Source organism: Polistes canadensis, unplaced genomic scaffold (genome assembly GCF_001313835.1).
Source record: "Polistes canadensis isolate GaletaPanama2010 unplaced genomic scaffold, ASM131383v1 scaffold_151, whole genome shotgun sequence".
Classification (NCBI taxonomy): domain Eukaryota; kingdom Metazoa; phylum Arthropoda; class Insecta; order Hymenoptera; family Vespidae; genus Polistes; species Polistes canadensis.
This window is the reverse complement of record NW_014569698.1, coordinates 31,765-50,123: the sequence shown is the minus strand read 5'-3', so window position 1 is coordinate 50,123 and position 18,359 is coordinate 31,765. Positions and strand designations below refer to the sequence as shown.

At 31.1% G+C, this 18,359-nt stretch overlaps 2 protein-coding genes and 1 long non-coding RNA gene across 8 annotated transcripts; 2 read left to right on the top strand and 1 right to left on the bottom strand.

Moving 5' to 3' along the window:
• Positions 1-3,576: 3,576 nt before the first annotated feature.
• LOC106788718 (protein archease-like) lies at positions 3,577-5,183 on the top strand. Its single transcript, XM_014752208.1, has 4 exons — positions 3,577-3,681; positions 3,926-3,950; positions 4,148-4,352; positions 4,458-5,183. Exons 1-4 carry the CDS (start codon positions 3,633-3,635, stop codon positions 4,641-4,643), a joined length of 465 nt encoding a protein of 154 aa, XP_014607694.1. The 5' UTR covers positions 3,577-3,632; the 3' UTR covers positions 4,644-5,183.
• Positions 5,174-6,530, bottom strand: LOC106788719. Its single transcript, XR_001381931.1, has 3 exons — positions 6,442-6,530; positions 5,739-6,103; positions 5,174-5,593 (listed from the first exon to the last, which is right to left on the bottom strand). It is a non-coding gene; the product is annotated as an uncharacterized LOC106788719 (long non-coding RNA).
• Positions 6,531-6,666: 136 nt separating this feature from the next.
• On the top strand, positions 6,667-18,025 carry LOC106788716 (transcription factor E2F4). Of its 6 annotated transcripts, none has more exons than XM_014752202.1 (8): positions 6,667-6,751; positions 12,131-12,228; positions 12,387-12,544; positions 13,071-13,212; positions 13,333-13,546; positions 14,128-14,401; positions 14,576-15,023; positions 17,830-18,025. In XM_014752202.1, exons 2-8 carry the CDS (start codon positions 12,150-12,152, stop codon positions 17,955-17,957), a joined length of 1,443 nt encoding a protein of 480 aa, XP_014607688.1. In that variant the 5' UTR covers positions 6,667-6,751; positions 12,131-12,149; the 3' UTR covers positions 17,958-18,025. The 6 variants fall into 6 exon arrangements, with proteins under 6 accessions (XP_014607688.1, XP_014607689.1, XP_014607691.1 ...); XM_014752203.1 differs by lacking the exon at positions 6,667-6,751 and adding an exon at positions 7,478-8,534; XM_014752205.1 differs by lacking the exon at positions 6,667-6,751 and adding an exon at positions 7,478-8,546 and having other exon boundaries at positions 13,074-13,212.
• The last annotated feature ends 334 nt before the right edge of the window (positions 18,026-18,359 follow it).

Below are 18,359 nucleotides of genomic sequence, written 5' to 3'. Positions count from 1 at the left end.
TATCAATTTTTCATTATTTAATTATATTATTATTATTCTTTCCGCTTGTTTAATTCATTAAAAAATCGAATAATCGATTGGATATATTAAAAAAAATTAAATTTTTTATTGTGCGATCCTTTTCATCCTTCACATTAAAATATATAGAGAATTGACTTTTTAAACAGAGTAATGTTATAAAAAATTGTTTTACATTTTATCTAATATTGAATTTATGACGTCAAATGACGTCTTCAAACATTTAAGCATCATAAATCTTTTTATTACGATTTCATTTAAAAAAAAAACATATAGTTTTTAAAGTAATTTTATTATCTTTTTCCTTTCTTCTCTCTCTTTTTGATCACAGTATAATTGAAAATATTTATTTATTGTTAATGCGTAATATTGAAATCTTACAAACATTACCAGAATCAATTATACTGTAAAAAAATTAGACTCACATTTTGATCTTAGCAATTATGTCATAAAGTGACCCCAGCAAACTGCTTTTCATGCCTTTTTTCACATACCTACTAATTATTTCTAAAAAAGGAATCATTTATTGACTTATCCTATTATTGTTTTTATATATTACACATTTATATAATACTTCTTAGATAATCGCTTTATTAAAATCATTTTAAATTTTATTTAACAAACAAATTAATAAAAATTACAAGATATAAATGAAATTATATAAAAAGAAATAGAAAAATAAGATTTTTTTTTTTAAATATAAAAATTACTTAAACATAATCTCATTGATGATAAACAAATTATATATATATAATTAAAAAAACAAAAAAGAAGAATATAAAGCAAGGAAGTAATAAAACAAAAAGATTCTCACTGAAATAAACACGATATAAATACGATCTCATAAATGCAAATTTAAAAGTAACAAAAGCAAATAAAAGTGCAAGAATGAGTAAGAAAAAGATATAATTATTGAAATAAAAACGACGTAAATACGATCTGATGAATAGCAAATAATTTAAACGGATAAAAAAGTAAATATTCCATTTGATTAAATATTTATTCGGGGAAACAACTTCTACGCATTATAAAACATAAATGAAGCAGTTATTTTATCGACTGTTCAAGCGATTGGTCAATCCAAACAAGATACACGTTTAACGTAAAAGTATGTCAAAATATCCAGTTCAAGAAACCTTGGTTCAGATTTTGGGGACAATCTACCGATGCCGTATCCATGTTCATAAGAACCACACAAATTTTTTACCAACTAGAGACACAGATTTCCTTATTTTTTTTTTTTTTATAATAAAATTTCTAATCGAATTTTTCTTCTGTATTTTTACTCGTTTGTGTTTTCAATTATTCTAAGATACGTCAACTTTAAAACGTACGCAAATATTTCCAAATCCAATTAGTACAAAAACGATTGTGCGATCCTAGAATCACTTATCGGGAAAATACGAAAAAAACTTTTTTCCCGATCCATTAAATATTTTCAATTTCTTCGTGCATACGCATGTATACATGTGTATACATTCCAAAGCTTATGTTAGCATAACATAGTCTCATTGGAAATATTAGAGAAACAAGTTGTGACCTAGGCCCTGATGTGATAGTTACTCTCAAATGGTATACATTAGAACGTGTGTTACAGCGATGGTTCAACATCTAAAGGTGTGTTTTATATTATACTAAACTTCGATAGATTGTTGATAGAAATAGTTGTTGCCCTTGGAATATATTGAATAGAAAAACGAGTTTTTAATTTAACATATTTTTTTTCTTTTTTTTTTCTTTTTTTAGCAGCATCACAACTTTACAATTTTTCCATGTGTGGACGTACGATAAATTGGTTTTAATATTTGATAATCGCAACACGTAGATTCTTATCCCATTTAATAAATTTAATCTTCTTATTTTCCTATATAATAACTTTGTTTACAAAAGTGGTTACGTCTATCTAATAGTTATTTTTTTGGCCATTATACTAATGAGATGATTATAAGAAACAGTTAGAATGAAATAAAGTTATGTCTTTATTATTCAGGTAATAAAATTGTTCTGCCGTATCAAGCATCAATTTTTATTAAAGGTTGTTTTCAAATTAGTTTCTCACATAAGTGGTCTTCGATCTCAAAAATAAATACTAATGAAAATATTATGATAATATCGTTTTATTGTGGTTATTATATAATTATTATCATTATGTGTTAATTATTAATTTACTTATTAATTTATTTCTTTTTTAATCTTATAGACGTTCTAATTTAGAACTAATAATAATAATAATAATAATAATAATATTAATATGCAGTAAAAAATTATGCAACATTCTCATCTTTATTTCATTAGTTTGTTATTCAGAAAGCAATAACGTATAAGATAAGTCGCATTAAATAGAAGAAAAAAATATGAGAGGAATATGTAGGTCTCCCTACTAGAGATTATAAATTGTTTTCAACTATCGCAAGAGAAAGAATCTATAATGTTAATCAATTGTGTATCGAGGTTATGAATATACAATAGCATATATTACAGCAAATATATCATTGCATAACTATAATAGATAAGTGTAAACATCATTTTTCTAATATAAAATCTAATAAAACAAATATCTGTATGAATGAAGATAAAATAAATGTTATGTCATAATAATCTAACTGCTTACAAATAATCTAATTTAATCTACGAAAAAAATTAAATCGCAATTTAACAATTAACAATTAACAATTAACAATTAAATGACAGCTTTTATATTTTAATATAGAATATATTAATATATAATTAGTGTTAAACTATATAAAAATAAGAAAAATAATAAAACAAAAAAAGGAATAATGTTTAAAGATATTATCACAAAAAGCACGTGTTTCACTTTTTCTATTTCCGAAAATGCCAAGGCTTTTAATGTGAATATCAAAAGAAGGTTACAAAGAGGCAAAAAAAAAAGAAATAAGAATTAAATGATATTGAAAATATCTAAATCGAGATAAAAATTATCAAGATTGTTTACTTTTGAAATAATTTTGCATTTACTTGTAATATATATAACTTGGAAAAATAATGTTTTTTTCTTTTCTTCTTCTTCTTCTTCTTTTTTAAATAGATTTTAAGTATATATACTTTTCTTAAAGAAATTAAGTGTCTCCTACCCGTAAAAAATGAATCATATATGACCATGTATGAATACGTCATGTAAGGCTTTATATGGTCGTGTCAAAAAATTCATGAATATATATGAAATAATATAATATTGTATATAATTATATATATAATAATAATATTATATAATTATATCAAACATTTATTGAAAATATATTTTTTCTTTTTTGTAACTCTATAATTTCATATATATTTATGTATGTTCATAGATTTCCAGCTCTTATATATGACTATACATGCAAATATACACAGCATGTATGATCATATATAAATCATATAGGACCATATCTGTTCGTGTATGATTCTTTTTTCCCGGATATGCAATTAAAAAAAACTAAGACGACAAATCATTCAACCTCGGTCGATACAATAGCGATCTTTTTCTCTCCCTTGTAAGTAGCGCCATCTACGTAGTAAAAATTTTACGCACGCGTACTACAGCTCATAGTAGTCAACGAAGTAATCAGCTGATCGTTTATTCAAGTAGATGAGATCAGCTGTAGCCGGCCATGGACCTTACGAACGAAGATTTATCAATTCCACCAGTTAAATACGAATGTAAGTAATTAATAAATCTTATTAAATACATTAAAATATAAATTTTCATCAATTTATATGTTTAATAAAATATAAAGACAAATATTTATTATTACAATTCGTCAAAATAGAATATGAATTAAAAATAGATTTGAATCTAACCAAAGAATCAGTTCGGCGGGAAAAAAATTCAAGTAATTATTGATAATATTAAATCGAAATAATTTTGATCGAATATATTTTAATAAGTTATATTTTCTTTTAGATCTCGATCACACCGCTGACGTACAGTAAGTATTACAGTTATTTAATATTTATATTTTTAGGTTAGATTCGTTTGTTTGTTTGTATGTTTCACGTATTATCTCCTATAAATAAAACAACTAAATAATGATTGTTATAATTTCGACTATCATATGATAGATTATTTTATTTTTACTATGATAATTTTAACGATCGATAGAAAAATTCTTTTTCTAACGTTCAGATTACACGCATGGGGTGAAAGTTTAGAGGAAGCTTTTGAACAATGTGCGATAGCAATGTACGGATATATGACTGATCTTAATCGAGTGGAGATAACTGATATTCATAGTTTCGAAGTTGAAGGACACGATTTAGAAAGTCTACTTTTTCAATTTTTAAACGAACTATTATTCATCTTCAGTGCAGAATCATTTCTCGTCGCAAAGGTAAATTATTATGAGTCATTTACAAATCATACGATAAAACGTAATTTACTTCGTTTACTTTTTCTTAATAATCATGTTTTATTTATGTCTTATTTTGTTTTTTAGAAAGTGAAAATCAACGAATTTGATCGTGAAAATTTCAAAATCAAAGCGACCATTTACGGGGAAGAATTCGACATTCACAAACACAGTCAAGAATCCGAAGTTAAAGCTATCACATATTCGGCAATGCAAATCTTAGATCAACCTGACGTTGAACGTCCTGAAGTTTTCGTTATTGTTGATATATAAAAAAAAATAATATACTTAAATGACAACTAATGTGCTACTTTAAAGCATTTATCTGTGTATCTATCTATCAATCTCTCTTAGTACCAATAAATTGGTACTAAATATTTAAACAATTATGACATCTACGAACAAATTAATTATAGATTACAACAATAATTAACTTGAATTACATCAAGTTTTCTACGTTTAAAAGTAAACACAAAAAAATAGAATTAATAGCAAAAAAATGGCAAAGACTATACAGTTGATGAACTACAGAGGGGTAGGAGTGGTGGGGGTTAACTCGAAGAAAAAGAAGGGAGGAGACGTCCTATGTAGGGTATAATTCTTTTCGTAGGGTTCGAATAAATACGTTAGAAGGAAAACACCGGGCTCCCCTTCTTACAGACGGGAGTTAAGGAACGTATAAAGATTCAACGGTGCCCTTGACCTTACACCATATTTTTATACTTTATACCCTAAAATTGTATATAATTGTTAATATGATATCTGTGAATTTATTTGAATGACGAATTAATAAACGCACTCTATTTTATTTTATTTTATTTTTTTGTTATTTTCCTTTGTTGCATGCAAATGACTGTTTGTAATACAGGATCGATCCTATTTTATTGTACAAGTATTATAACAAGAATAAAAAATAGTAATAATTTTTGTTTTCGTGAACATAAACCTTTTAAAGTGTCAAATTATATGCATAGATGTACGTATATTTGTTATGGCCTTTAGATTGTCAGAAAGATTGAAACATAAACATTGATAAAATTTAAAGTTATGAGCATTTTATCGATGATGATCCCTATTTCAAAGGGCTCCAATACGCTACTGTTTAGACAGCCCTCCGTTCAACGAAAAAACCCGAAGAGAACAACCGCTTAGTTTCGGCTTAGAAACGAGAAGCATCGGTAATGTCTTTCCGTTTTGAACAGTGAAGAGTAAAGGTTTTCTAGCTGAAAAACGTTAGGGTAAAAAGATCAACGTTGTTAAAATTAGATCGATTCGTAATATTTCGAATAAAATGTAAGATTATTAGAAGGGTTAATTTTTTATTATTATTATTATTATTTTGATATTAGAGTATTTATTTTAACTTACAAATTTTTTTATTTTATTTAATTTTATTTTTATCAATTTGTAAAACCTATTAAAGTTTAAAATTACATTGGCACGTAGAGTAGAGTTGCAATACTAGTAACACTTGTGCGCAGAGACAAAGAACAAGTTTAAGTTTTAAAGGGGGAATCTTAAATGTGTATATGTAACTATGTAAGTGTATATATATATATATAAAAATTGTTCGTATACAAGTATATTATAACTGTAGTAACTTTGATCTCCTTCTAGTTTTCTTGGTTAGATTACGTAACGCGAATGGCGCAGGCGCAAGGGCTCCGAAGAATTTTTCATCGATAAGGCCCCTGGTCCTTCGTGTCGGAAGGGGGTCTGTCGATGTGTCTCATCTGGAGTTGTGAAAAGTTCCTTTAGTGTGTTAATGACATTTCGCAATGTGGAATAAAGGAAGAATGTTTAGTAGAAGTAAGAAAGTGACAAGTGTTGTAATAAGACCCATATTGTTGGTTAAATATCATCAACTTTCTTAACAAGTGTAAATGCTAAAGATGTAAGATTAATCGGCTGGTCATTTTGGCGGGAAGTTTTAAAGTTCATCGATAATCAACGATATTCTTAACTTCGAACGTTTCCAAGAACAAACCTAAGTATATTTATCGATTGTGCGTTAGTTTCGAGGATAGAAAAAGAATCGAAGCAACAAAGAGAGATATTAACTTTAGTGTACCTGAACAGACAACCGAGGCCATCTTCGAAAAGGAAGAAGAAGACCCAGTTCGTGAAGTTTTGGCGCGCAAGTGATTACCAGGAGCGGCCGAAAGATGACGTTGTCGTCAATTAAACAGGGATGCTAGAAAGAAAGAGAAAGAAGATGTGATCCATAGAGGAAACACTCGACGCTCGTAAATGTTGTCGAATTTACACGGTGCATCATCGTGGAGGAAGAAAACTTCCATCTAAAAATAATTTAAAAGCAAAGAAGACCTCGATCGAACTATAAACAGCCATCCAAACAAGACACATTTCTTCAATAAAAAGTAAGTATAGAACAAATTAACCTTAAATAATAAGAAAGCTACATAAACGAGTATCTAGTTGCAACCAATCAGGTGGTAGGGTTACGAAAGAAATAACTAGGACCCTAGTAGCCTAGGGAATTCTAAAGCAGATCGAAGCTTTTTGTAAAGCATTGAAAGTTCAATCGTCAAGCGTATTCTTGTAGGACGGTCTTTAGTAAGGAAATAACCAGAATGATACTAGTACTTCTATGTGTTATAAATTCGAAGTCAGTTGCCAGCGCGCCAGGCAGGACCGTCTATCCAATCGCCCAGCTCACGAGCCGGCCTCGTGTGCGCGCGCGACACCCCGGACGGAAAAGGTTCGTTTTCTTCGCCGGTGGCCGCCTCGCAAGCATGCCGAGGCGGGGCTCCTCTCCGCGTCTTTTAACGATCTAGTACAACTCGTGAACTATTGAATTTTTCTAATTCCTCGTTCCTTCCTTCCTTTAAGAAAGAAAGAAAGTAACACATACTTCAACTAAACGAGAACACTACACGCGAAAAGTATTAAACAACAACACAACAACAACAACAAAAAAAAAAGCCAAATTAAAACTCCTGTTAAACGTGGAGAGAATTTTTAGGCAACGAGGGCTTCTAATCAAAAAGCTTTCTCGAGGTCGTTGTCTACGTAAGGTATAAAAAAGGAAGAAAAGCAGAAGAAGTAAGAGGAGGAGAAGAAGGAGGAAGAAGAAGAAAAAGAAGAAGCAGAAGAAGCAGAAGAAAAAGAAGAAGAAGAAGTAGAAGTAGAAGTAGAAGTAGAAGTAGAGAAAGAGGACTTCATTCTCGTTTACGGTGATCGAACTCGATTTGACGAGAAGAAAAGAACCTATAACGCGTGTAACATAATCTACATTGTCGGGTCTAAAACGTTGTCTTTGCCACTACTACTACGTAGTGTCATCATTAGTTCTCGAAGAGAAAGATAGAAAAAAGAGAGAGAGAGAGAGAGAAAGAGACGAAAAGGATTGTCGATCGTGTATACAGTTTGTTAGAAAATGGACACCACACCACCGGTGATATAATAAAAGAGAGTGCGCTTTGAAGTAAGAGAGGGAGAGGGAGAGAGAGAGAAGTATTGAGAGACAGAAAGAAAAAACGAGAGAGGGGAGGAGGGACTCCAACGGAACATCCACGAGAGCTGAGGGCCAAGAACGAAAGAAGAGAGAGAGGGGGGAGGGAGGGGGGAGAGAAAAGAGAAGGTCTGAGGGAGTGTGCTAGAGAATATAGATGAGAGGGAAAGCGAGGAAAACTCGTGCGTGAAAACCGGCCGAAGGAAATCCTCCTCCTCCTCCATTTCTTCAGGTACCGTCCACTACGTCGGCTTTTCTGTTAGGGGGAAAGAGGAGGAGAGGTCAGGGGCAAGTAACAAAAGAAAAAGAAAGAAAGAGAAATCCTGTATGGAATTTCTCTTGAAAAAGGGAATAAAGAATAGGGAAAAAAAAGGTCTTAAACGTTTTCTCTCTCTTGTTGTAACACCGTATTCGCGTAATAACCCAGTCACATCATCCTAGTCAACATAGTCATCGTAATCATCATTATCATCTAGTAAGAGGATTGCAAGAAGGAAAGCGGACCGGGAGAAGAGGGCCATGCCTCCTTCCTTGGCCCTGTGACACGCGCCAAGCCGCGTTCAACCACACTACTACTACTACTACTACTACTACTATTTTATTCGCTGGGTGAATCTCCTCCCGGAAGAAAGCGTACTCTCGAAGAAGCGATTAAGTTCTCGGTGCGCGACTCGCATCGCGTCTTACTCGTAAGTTTACAAGTAAGTAAGTGATGAAATGAGAAAGAGACTTTAAAACAAATCTAAAAAAAAAAGAAAAGAACACAAAAAATACCATAATAATAATAATAATGATAATAATAAGAAAAGAACAAAACGGAAAGAAAAGAACCATGCGCGCGAATCAAAACTGCATTCCTGCTACTACTGCTACTACTTCGTCTCTTCTAATTTCACGTCGTTTTTATTTCATCGGTCGTCATCGTCATCATCATCATTATCGTCATCATTATCGTCATCATCATAATCATCGTCGTCATCGTCGTCATCATCGTTCTTCTTTTCGTCGTCATCGTTGTTCATCGTTGTGTCGTCGTCATCGTCATTGTCATCGTCGTCTCTGCACTACTAACTGAATGTGTGTTAGAATGAAAGAGAAAGAGAGAGAAAGATAGATAGAGTAAGAGATAGGCTAAGAGCGAGGTCGAAGTTTCATGAGCTAGAAAGAGAGAGAGAGAGAGTAGGAATTTCGTCCGGGCGGACGTGCGCTCGAGGTGCGCGCGCGAGCCACGTTTGGACACGCGGAGAGGGAAAGGAAAAGAGACCGTTATTTTCAGGCTGCAGCCGGCGGCGGCAGCCCGCCGATTTGGTTTTGGTGGGTAATACGTGTGCTTCATCTACATATATTACTATACACACACACGCATTTATATATATATGCACGAAATTAGTAGAAATTCGAAGATTGTGTGAATATTTTCGGAAATAAGACTTGACGATGACGGTGATGACGATGATATGACGATGATATGACGATGATATGACGATGATTAGAATTAATCAAAAGATACGAGTTTCTCTCTGTGTTAAAAAACATATGCAACTGTTATGTATGCTCTTTTTAAAGTCGGCTTCTATCTCTCTCTTTCTTACTATCTTTCTCCCTTACTCGCTCTCACTCGTGGCTCTTTAAACGGTTATTAGGTGCGAGCGCGCGTGCGCGCGCGCATACTATACTCGACCTTCGTATATACGTGCGATCATTCGCATGATCGTCGTGCTGCTCGCTCGTTCGCTTGCTACGTTGTGCGTTATATTCCCTTTCTCTCTCTCTCTCTTCTCTCTTCTCTCTCTCTCTCTCTCTTTTTCTCTCTTCGTTTCGCTAGCAAACCATATTTATCTTTCCTCTTATGCGCGTATCGCGTTGCGCGAACCAGACGCGAGCGATCGCACCGGGCGTATCGTCGTATTCCATTCCTCCCTAGTTTCTCCTCCATTTCTTTCTACTCCTCCTTCTATTACATTACATTACTACTATTACTATTACTATACTATTCTACTCTACACTATTATTATTACTATACTATTATTATTACTACCTACTACTATTGCTACTACTATTCTACTTTACTCTACTCTGTCTACTCTATTTTACTCTATTCTACTTTACTTTACTTTACTTTACTTTACTTTACTTTACTTTATTTTACTTTACTTTATTTTACTACACTACTACTTCTACTACTTCTTCTTCGAGATAGAAGCTTCCAGTTGGGTAAGAGAAAAAGGAACGTTCAGGAGCTATCTCACAGTAGAGAGAGACAACTATCGTCAGACGTCCTCCATCGTTACGTCGTCGGCCCTCTCACACATATGCGACCGACGACGGTCAACAGCTGATCGTCCAAGCCGTCCGCCATCTTCGCGCATGCGTGAGATGCATCGACGAAGTAAGAGTGAGACAGACTGAGTGAAAAGACGCGCGCGTTTCAGCCACGCACACCAGATAACTGGAGAAAGGGAACGATCTCTCTCTCTCTCTCTTGTTCCTCACCGTCGATAGGGTCCAACCTATTCCTTCTCTCTTATACATACTACACTCCATCTGATATGACAGAAGAGAAGGGGAAATAAGCTTCGTGGGCCCCTTCTTTCGCACTTTCGGTCCGGGGGTCCCTCAACCTCTTCTTCCTTTTCTTATTCATCTTCCTTCTTCTTATTCCTATTCTTATTCTTCTTCTCTTTTGAATTTTTGTCGTTTAGAATCGTCTCTTTCTTTCATTCTCTCTTTCCTTCCTTTCTTTCTTTCTTTCTTTCTTTCTTTCTTCCTTCCTTTCTTCTTTCTTTCCTTCCTTCCTTCTTTCCATGCAACTTCTCCCCGCATGAGCCCGCGCCGGCTGGCCAGCCAATCGATGCTACGGTTACCCACCGCGACGCCCGCTTTATCTTCCAGATAACGGGCCACCAATCGATGACTACGCGCCGTGCGTTGCTCCCAATCCCATTGGTCCCCCGCGACAGCGACTGTCGCCGGCAGTGCGGACGCGACTGTCGTCTTGGAATCTTCGACTTCTCTCTCTCTCGTTTTTTTCATTTCATATCACTACACCGTTCCCTTTTCTTACTCGTCATTCATTCATTCAAAAAAGTGTCTTCATTTTCATTTCCAGTTTCTTTTATTCTCGTTTTTCTTTTCTCTTTTCTTTCTTTTTTTTTTATCCGTATGTTGGATGAAAATTTTTTTTTCGTCATTTGGTAATTCGTCGTAGGGAATTCGTATTGGTTCGTCGTTGACGAAATTCTTCGTAGACGTTGATATCAGAAAGAACGAGACACAGATATATTCATAGATAGATTCTTTTTTTTCCAATGTTCATCGAATTAGTTCATTTCTTTTTCTATTTTAGAGGTTATTTATAACCTTGTCGTACTTAATACATACACGCATATGTATTATCATTTGTAAATTCGTCTTATGGGGTTTTTTCGTAGAAATACTGTCGATTCTATGATACTTTTTTTTCTAGTTTCTTCTAAGCATACTTCGTTTTTTCCTAAGTCACAAACCATTCCTCGAAAACACGTGCCGGCTACTAGGTAGTTAAATGAGAGAAAGAGAGATAGAGATAGAAATATAGAGATAGAAAGATATTTTCGGAACACCCTGTATAAAACTAGTACGTGATATTCTTTCTCTAACCAACGTATATACACAACGTATGTATCATCGAATATGATAATAATAATATATTCGTTGGTTTAAACGTTGAAATACGAGAATAAACGTCATTTCGATGTCGTGCCTTGGATCTGATTTTCTTATTTTCTACGTTAATTGTCAAGAGATAAGGAAATCCAATGTTCGTAAGAGATAATCGTAATATGAACAAAAAGTCTACGAATTCTTCGTATTTTCTCTAATTAATCGAGCAACGAACCGTCTAAGGTATTTTAGAGATTTCTCTCTTTGATATGTATATATATAAATATAAATAAATAATTTGTATTTATATTTATATCAATATATATTAATATTAATATTAATATTAATAAGAATTAAAAAAAATGCATCTACGTTCTAACAATTCAATGAAATTTGTTTAAATAACAAATTTTTTTGTGTTATTGCTTTGCTTTTTTTAGCCCTTTTTTTCTATTATTATTATTATTTTTATTATTATTATTATTATTATAATTATTATAATTATTGTTATAATTATTATAATTAATTATTATTCGTTCATTGTTGACATTTACTTGTTGCCGCATAGAACAATATGACTTTCCGTCAAACGATTAGAAATTTTGATAATATTGCTTCATTACGCTTATTATTATTATTTCAGGTAATCGTAAATAACAACGATGCCACGAGTAAGAAGACAAGTTGTCCTGGAAGACCCGGCTAGGCCTGTTACGCCGGATATGATGGAAACTAAGTTGTGTAAGTTTGAATTTAATAATTCATTTTTATTTTTTTTTGTTTATACATTTTTATATAATGGCAAATTTTAATATAATATTTAATACGAATTTTTTTTTCCCTGCGATTTATATTAAATTCGTTGTCTGTAAGATTGAATTTTTTGTCAATATGTTCAGTGAAAACTGAATACCTGGACGATGGTTCATTAGATGAGATTCAATCGCCAAAGGTATCCGAGGAAACGCCGAGTCCTCATCTTCAGGATCATCAATATGGGCAAACTCCTTGCTACCAAGTGTCCAGGAAGCCAACTCAACCATCACCTCGAACCGAGGTACGTTGTCGACAAGGAAATTCACTTAGTGGTTTCACTCTGTTTAAATTTACAAAAAAAAAAATTAAATAAAAAATAAATTTTAAAATAAAAACATTATTTCTTCTCTATATCAACAATTTTAAATCTATGGGACTTGAGATCCAATATTGAGCAGCGGTAAATTTTTAATTGACCGAGAAATAATTTCAAAAATTTTGAAAACTATTTCGTCTATAAAAAATTCAATAAAAATATTTTCAAAAAATCTTATCGTAAGTTTGCGAGAATTTAATACAGTAGTACACTTAAAAAGATTATACATAGACTCCAGTGAGTCAGGTTTTTAAAAATTGTATATTATATAAATATTTTCTATTTATTAACATTTTTATAGAAAAAAAAATTTGTAGAATAAAAATATAAAATATTATTTATAACATAATTTTTTTTTTTAATATAATATAAAAAAAGTTGAGAAACGTTGTTTATATACGATGAAAATATTATCCTTGCAAAGTCTCAACACATTTTTTTGGGACTTTAGCAGATATCGGTACAGGCAGTTAAAAGAAGACTGAATTTGGAGGTTGGTACGACAGGAGCTAGTCATTCTACGTTTAAAGCACCTAGAGGTAAACGTAGAAGATCTGGATCTAATTCGTTAGCCGGCCATACGCCTACAAAAAGTACGTGAAAATATTTATAACATTTATCTATGTTTATTCATTTTGCTTCATGTTCCCCATGAATTAGATTTTTATTTAATATTTTTTGTTTCTTTTATTTCTTTTTTTTTTTTTTTTCAGGTAAAACCGTGGAGAGAACACGTTACGATACGTCGTTGAGTTTACTTACAAAAAAGTTCATACACTTGGTCGAAAGTAGTCAAGACGGTGTAGTTGATTTAAACGTAGCATCTGAAAAGTTGGAGGTACAAAAACGTCGTATATATGACATCACGAATGTCTTAGAAGGCATTGGAATTTTAGAAAAGAAAAGTAAAAACAATATACAATGGAAGTACGTTGATTTATTTAATTAACACATAACTCAAGTTATACAGAAAACCATCCAACCCTTTCATGATTTTATATTAAGTAAATTTTAATTAAACATTTTAATCTAATAAAAAAAAATAACTTAATTAATTTGCTTTAATTTATGAGCATAAAATTGAATTACGACTTGGTAATTTTACTAATTGCATAGCGTAAAAGTTGTTCTATGAATTGATAATTTTTTGCAAATTAAAGATCACTAAATTATGGAATATAATTTTTGTTATCATTTAATAGTTAATAAATTTCTGTATAACTTAGTCCAAATGAGTCGATGGTTATGAAAATGTTTGAAGTTATATATATTTTGATTTTTATATATTTAAGTTTAAATTATTTAAAAATACAAAAAAAGTAAACATTTATTCTTAAAACAATTAATTTGTTTTATAATTAAAGAATTTTAATAATATCTTTTAAGATAGGAAGAAAAGGTATGTCTGTGGGTGAAATTATTGACTTAGACTACTTGCGTAACCATCGTCTCAAATGATACTACAACTAAGGATAATAAAATGTAATCGTATTGTATCTTTGTTTAAGGGGTGGTCAACTGCCTAACGACAGGAACGATATCGCTACATTAAGGAAAGAATTAGCAGATTTGGAAGCTAAAGAGAATACCCTAGATCGATTAATACATGGTGCTGATCAAAATCTTAGGGAACTCTGCGCGGACAGGCAATATGCTTACGTAACGTATCACGATTTACGTTCAGTCCCGATGTACAAAGACCAAGCGATAATGGCGGTTAAGGCACCACCAGAAGCTACGCTTCATGTCCCTCAACCTATCAACACTCTTGGTCAACAGAAGGTAATTGTAATCTAATATTTTGAACAATAACAAAATAAAATAAAATTCACGCTCTGTTATTTTATATATCCAAGTTTTATCTTCGAATTTTATTTGTTATATTTGTCGTCGTCGTTTAATCCGTTAAAATAATTAAGAATGAATATCTCTGGTGTAATATATGCATTGTTTTAGCTACAAATGCACATAAGGTCGTCGCACGGTGAAATCGAAGTATTTTTATGTCCGGACGATGCACCGATTAAATCACAAACGTCAGGGTATTCGTCGACAACACCACCTACGCCAACGCCGAAACCAAACCCAACATTATTGACAACTTCACTAATGACAGCAACGACGACGACGACGCGAACCGTGTCTTCTGTTAAAGAATCGGAATTAACTTATCTTCCTCCGGAACTTTTAGTCGACACAGTTAATAACGAAGTTCGTGTCAAATCAGAATCTAATCCGGTCGTTAGTGTTTTAAATAGTTGTGCGAGTATGCCATCTGCGTTGAACGATGTTAGCAGCAGTATAGCGGGTATGAGGAACGCATTGCTCTGCGAATCGGATGATTATGGACCAATGGGTGGTGGCAAGTTCCAACTACAAACAGAGGACCAAATTGACGCTCCAGGTAGGAATACCTGCAGATATCATCAAATCTTGCTTTCGATCGCATAAACTTAAACAGAAAATGGCTATCCTTTCTAATCTATTGTTGCTCGAATATTTCTTCATATTTTTTTTCTTCTATGTTTAATTTTAATTCTTTTTCGTATTACTATTATTAATTGAGTCACTCATTTATTAAATCGATTAAATCAACAACAACAAAAAAGTAGAGAAAATTGATAAAATAATATACATTGTCGTATCATTCATTATGGAACAATTTCAATACTAAATTAAACGATGTTTCAATAATAAAAAATTTGAAAAAAAATTCGAAAAGTAGAGTTAATCGATTTTGCCTGTAAATAGCTCAATTGTTAATCTCTTTGTATATTAATATGTGAAGGATTATCAAATAATATTGCTTGCTTTTTTTTAACAAAGTTAGAGAAAGAGAGAGAGAGAGAGAGAAAGTATGGATATATTTTTTCAGTAAATTAATTATCTATCTTATTAAGTATCTTTTTCTTTTTTTTTTTTTTTTCTTTTATTCTTTGTAATTTGGTTTCTATTTTTCTTTTATTTTTAATCATATCATATCTTTCTTTCTTTCTTTCATGATACTTTTTCAGTGATCCGAAAATTGGTACTTCGTTGTTTATTTTAATTGTACATCATTTTATTCAACTTTTTCATTGATTGAATATGCTTTCTTAAATTTAACGCTACGAAATTGCAGCGCAGTAACCGAGCATGTAAAAGTGCACTTTATTGTGAGAAAATTAAAAACAACTAATCTTCTTTTTCGTATGTAATATATAAAAATGAATTAGTATAAATAAAAAAAAAAAAAAAAAAAAAACAAAAAAAAAAAAAAACGACGAAACATGATAAGCATTATTTTCTTGAAAAATTTAATATTCATTTCCTCGTTTTCTTTTGATGCAATCTACATATTGTTTATATAAACATATTTGTATAAAGATTTTAATTACAATTGNTGATTGAATATGCTTTCTTAAATTTAACGCTACGAAATTGCAGCGCAGTAACCGAGCATGTAAAAGTGCACTTTATTGTGAGAAAATTAAAAACACAAAACTGCTTTATGAATCGAGAGCTTGTCGTTTTCGAGCCGACGATAAAAAAAAAAAAAAAAAAAACTAAAAAAAAAGAAAACGAAGAAAAAAGATATGCATTATTGTATTGAAAAATTTAATATTCATTTCCTCGTTTTCTTTTGATGCAATCTACATATTGTTTATATAAACATATTTGTATAAAGATTTTAATTACAATTGAAGCTTTTAGGTAAAGCATCTTTTAAAAAATATTTAAAAAAAAAAAAAAACTTAGAATATTAATTGTCACATCATATTTTGTACAATTCTTTCAATTTACATTTTGTAAAAATGTCGATTTAATTTCTTTTATCACTTTTTCGTATGTTAATAATCATGTAACTAAAATTTCCTATTGAGTTATTATTTTCTTTTATATTTTTTTTCCCTTTGTTTGTATATTTTTTTTGTTTTTTTGTTCATTTCTTTTCTAGAAAAACTTAGTTTTACATTTCGAAATTTGTACGCACGTATGTATATATGTATGTATGCATTTATATGTGTATATATAAATACCTATAATATTTATTATATAATATATTTTTTTCTCGTGGAAAATTTCTTGAAAATTTATCCACTTGAGAGAGAAATATTAGTTTTTTGCATGGTAAATGGATCACTTATCAAATTAATTGTTCGAAGAGAATAATAGCAAACAACATTATGATAATAAAGATGATTATGACAATGATGATGATGAATATATGATGGTGAATTTTAATATAATTTGCTGATATATTTTTCGAACGATTATCCACGAAATGATTATAGAAAAATGAATCGATTGATCGCCGTACCCTGATGGAGCTCTGGCTGTGACTTGTGTGTTGTTTAACTAAAAATCACATCACAGGCAGAGTTCTAATTAGGTAACGGTTTCTAGCAGCCATTTATTATCCGCCTTTGGTAAAGGTATGTTTTTTTATTTAAAAATATATTTCATATATTTGTGTCAATAATTTTACAAATCCATTGACTCCAAAAAAAGAAAAAACAATTAATAAAAAGACAATTGATTAAATTTACTATGCTACATGTTGTCGTTATCATTTATTCAATGGCCATATAAAATTTGTTTGTTCAGTGATATTAACGAAATTTATTTTTATTATTAAAAAAAAAATAAAAATAAAAATAAAAATAAAAAAAAAAAAGAAATATCGGTCAAAATGCTTTGATAATAAAATAAAAATAAAAAAAATGTCTACAAGTGGAGTTAATCGCTTTGGGTTGTAAATAATTCACATTTATCTCATCTCTTATTATTATTTAATAATAAATAAAATAAATTATAGATAACTATAAACAAAATAAATCAATAAATTATGCATACAGGGTTGCATTTATCGAAAGGATCTATCAGACGTAAATTTTGTTCTCAATGAAACCACATTCGATCAAAACTTTATTTTTCACAAACAATAATACAAAACACCACTCTAATAAATAATCTACAAAAATCCATGAGCATATGAACTTAATTAAATAAAATAAATTAATTCTTTCGAATTTTTGTAATAATGTTACACCTATTAAAAAGTATAAATGCGACCTTGATATTATTAAAAATTTGTTACATACAACATATACACGATGTATCTCATACACGAATGAATGTTTGCTTGTTGATCCATCCGTATAAATGATGATATATGTTTCTCTGATGGAAATTGTAAAAGTCCATCGTGTTCGTCTGTTTTGTTTCAGATTTAAACATTCTCGAATTTGGAGAACACCTGTTATCCTTGGAGCCGCCATTATCCGACAGTGACTACTCGTTCTCGTTAACCACAGAGGAGGGTCTATCGGATCTTTTCGATTTTCCGATAATGTAATATAATAGAAATGTCATCGCTATCATCATCATCATCATCATCATCATCATCAACATCATCATCATCATCATCATCATCATCATCATCATCACCACCGTCATCACCATCACCACCATCATCATAATCATTGTCATCGTTATCACGAAGGCACTCTCGTCTTTTTGAACTATCATTATGAGTTCGCCTCCTTGATATATAAAACATGACGAAGATGCTTATCGGGCACCTAACGATTAATTATTATTCTCTTAATAGTTAACGTAATAATATTATTTTTTTTTCTCGCTGTTTCGTTACACATAACACAAAACAAAAAAAAAAAAGGAAACGTTCTCGCCTCGTTATCTACAAATAATACTATTATCGAGAAATTCATTTTAAAATCCCTTATATATTATATAT

Bases quoted from the DNA above. Each gene is read 5' to 3' on its own strand.
- LOC106788718 (XM_014752208.1), top strand. From the start codon at position 3,633: ATGGACCTTACGAACGAAGATTTATCAATTCCACCAGTTAAATACGAA. The intron at 3,682-3,925 runs GTAAGTAATTAA...ATTTTCTTTTAG, and splicing joins TCCACCAGTTAAATACGAAT to ATCTCGATCACACCGCTGAC. The intron at 4,353-4,457 runs GTAAATTATTAT...TTTGTTTTTTAG, and splicing joins AATCATTTCTCGTCGCAAAG to AAAGTGAAAATCAACGAATT.
- LOC106788716 (XM_014752202.1), top strand. From the start codon at position 12,150: ATGCCACGAGTAAGAAGACAAGTTGTCCTGGAAGACCCGGCTAGGCCT. The intron at 12,545-13,070 runs GTACGTTGTCGA...TTGGGACTTTAG, and splicing joins AACCATCACCTCGAACCGAG to CAGATATCGGTACAGGCAGT. The intron at 13,547-14,127 runs GTACGTTGATTT...TCTTTGTTTAAG, and splicing joins AAAAACAATATACAATGGAA to GGGTGGTCAACTGCCTAACG.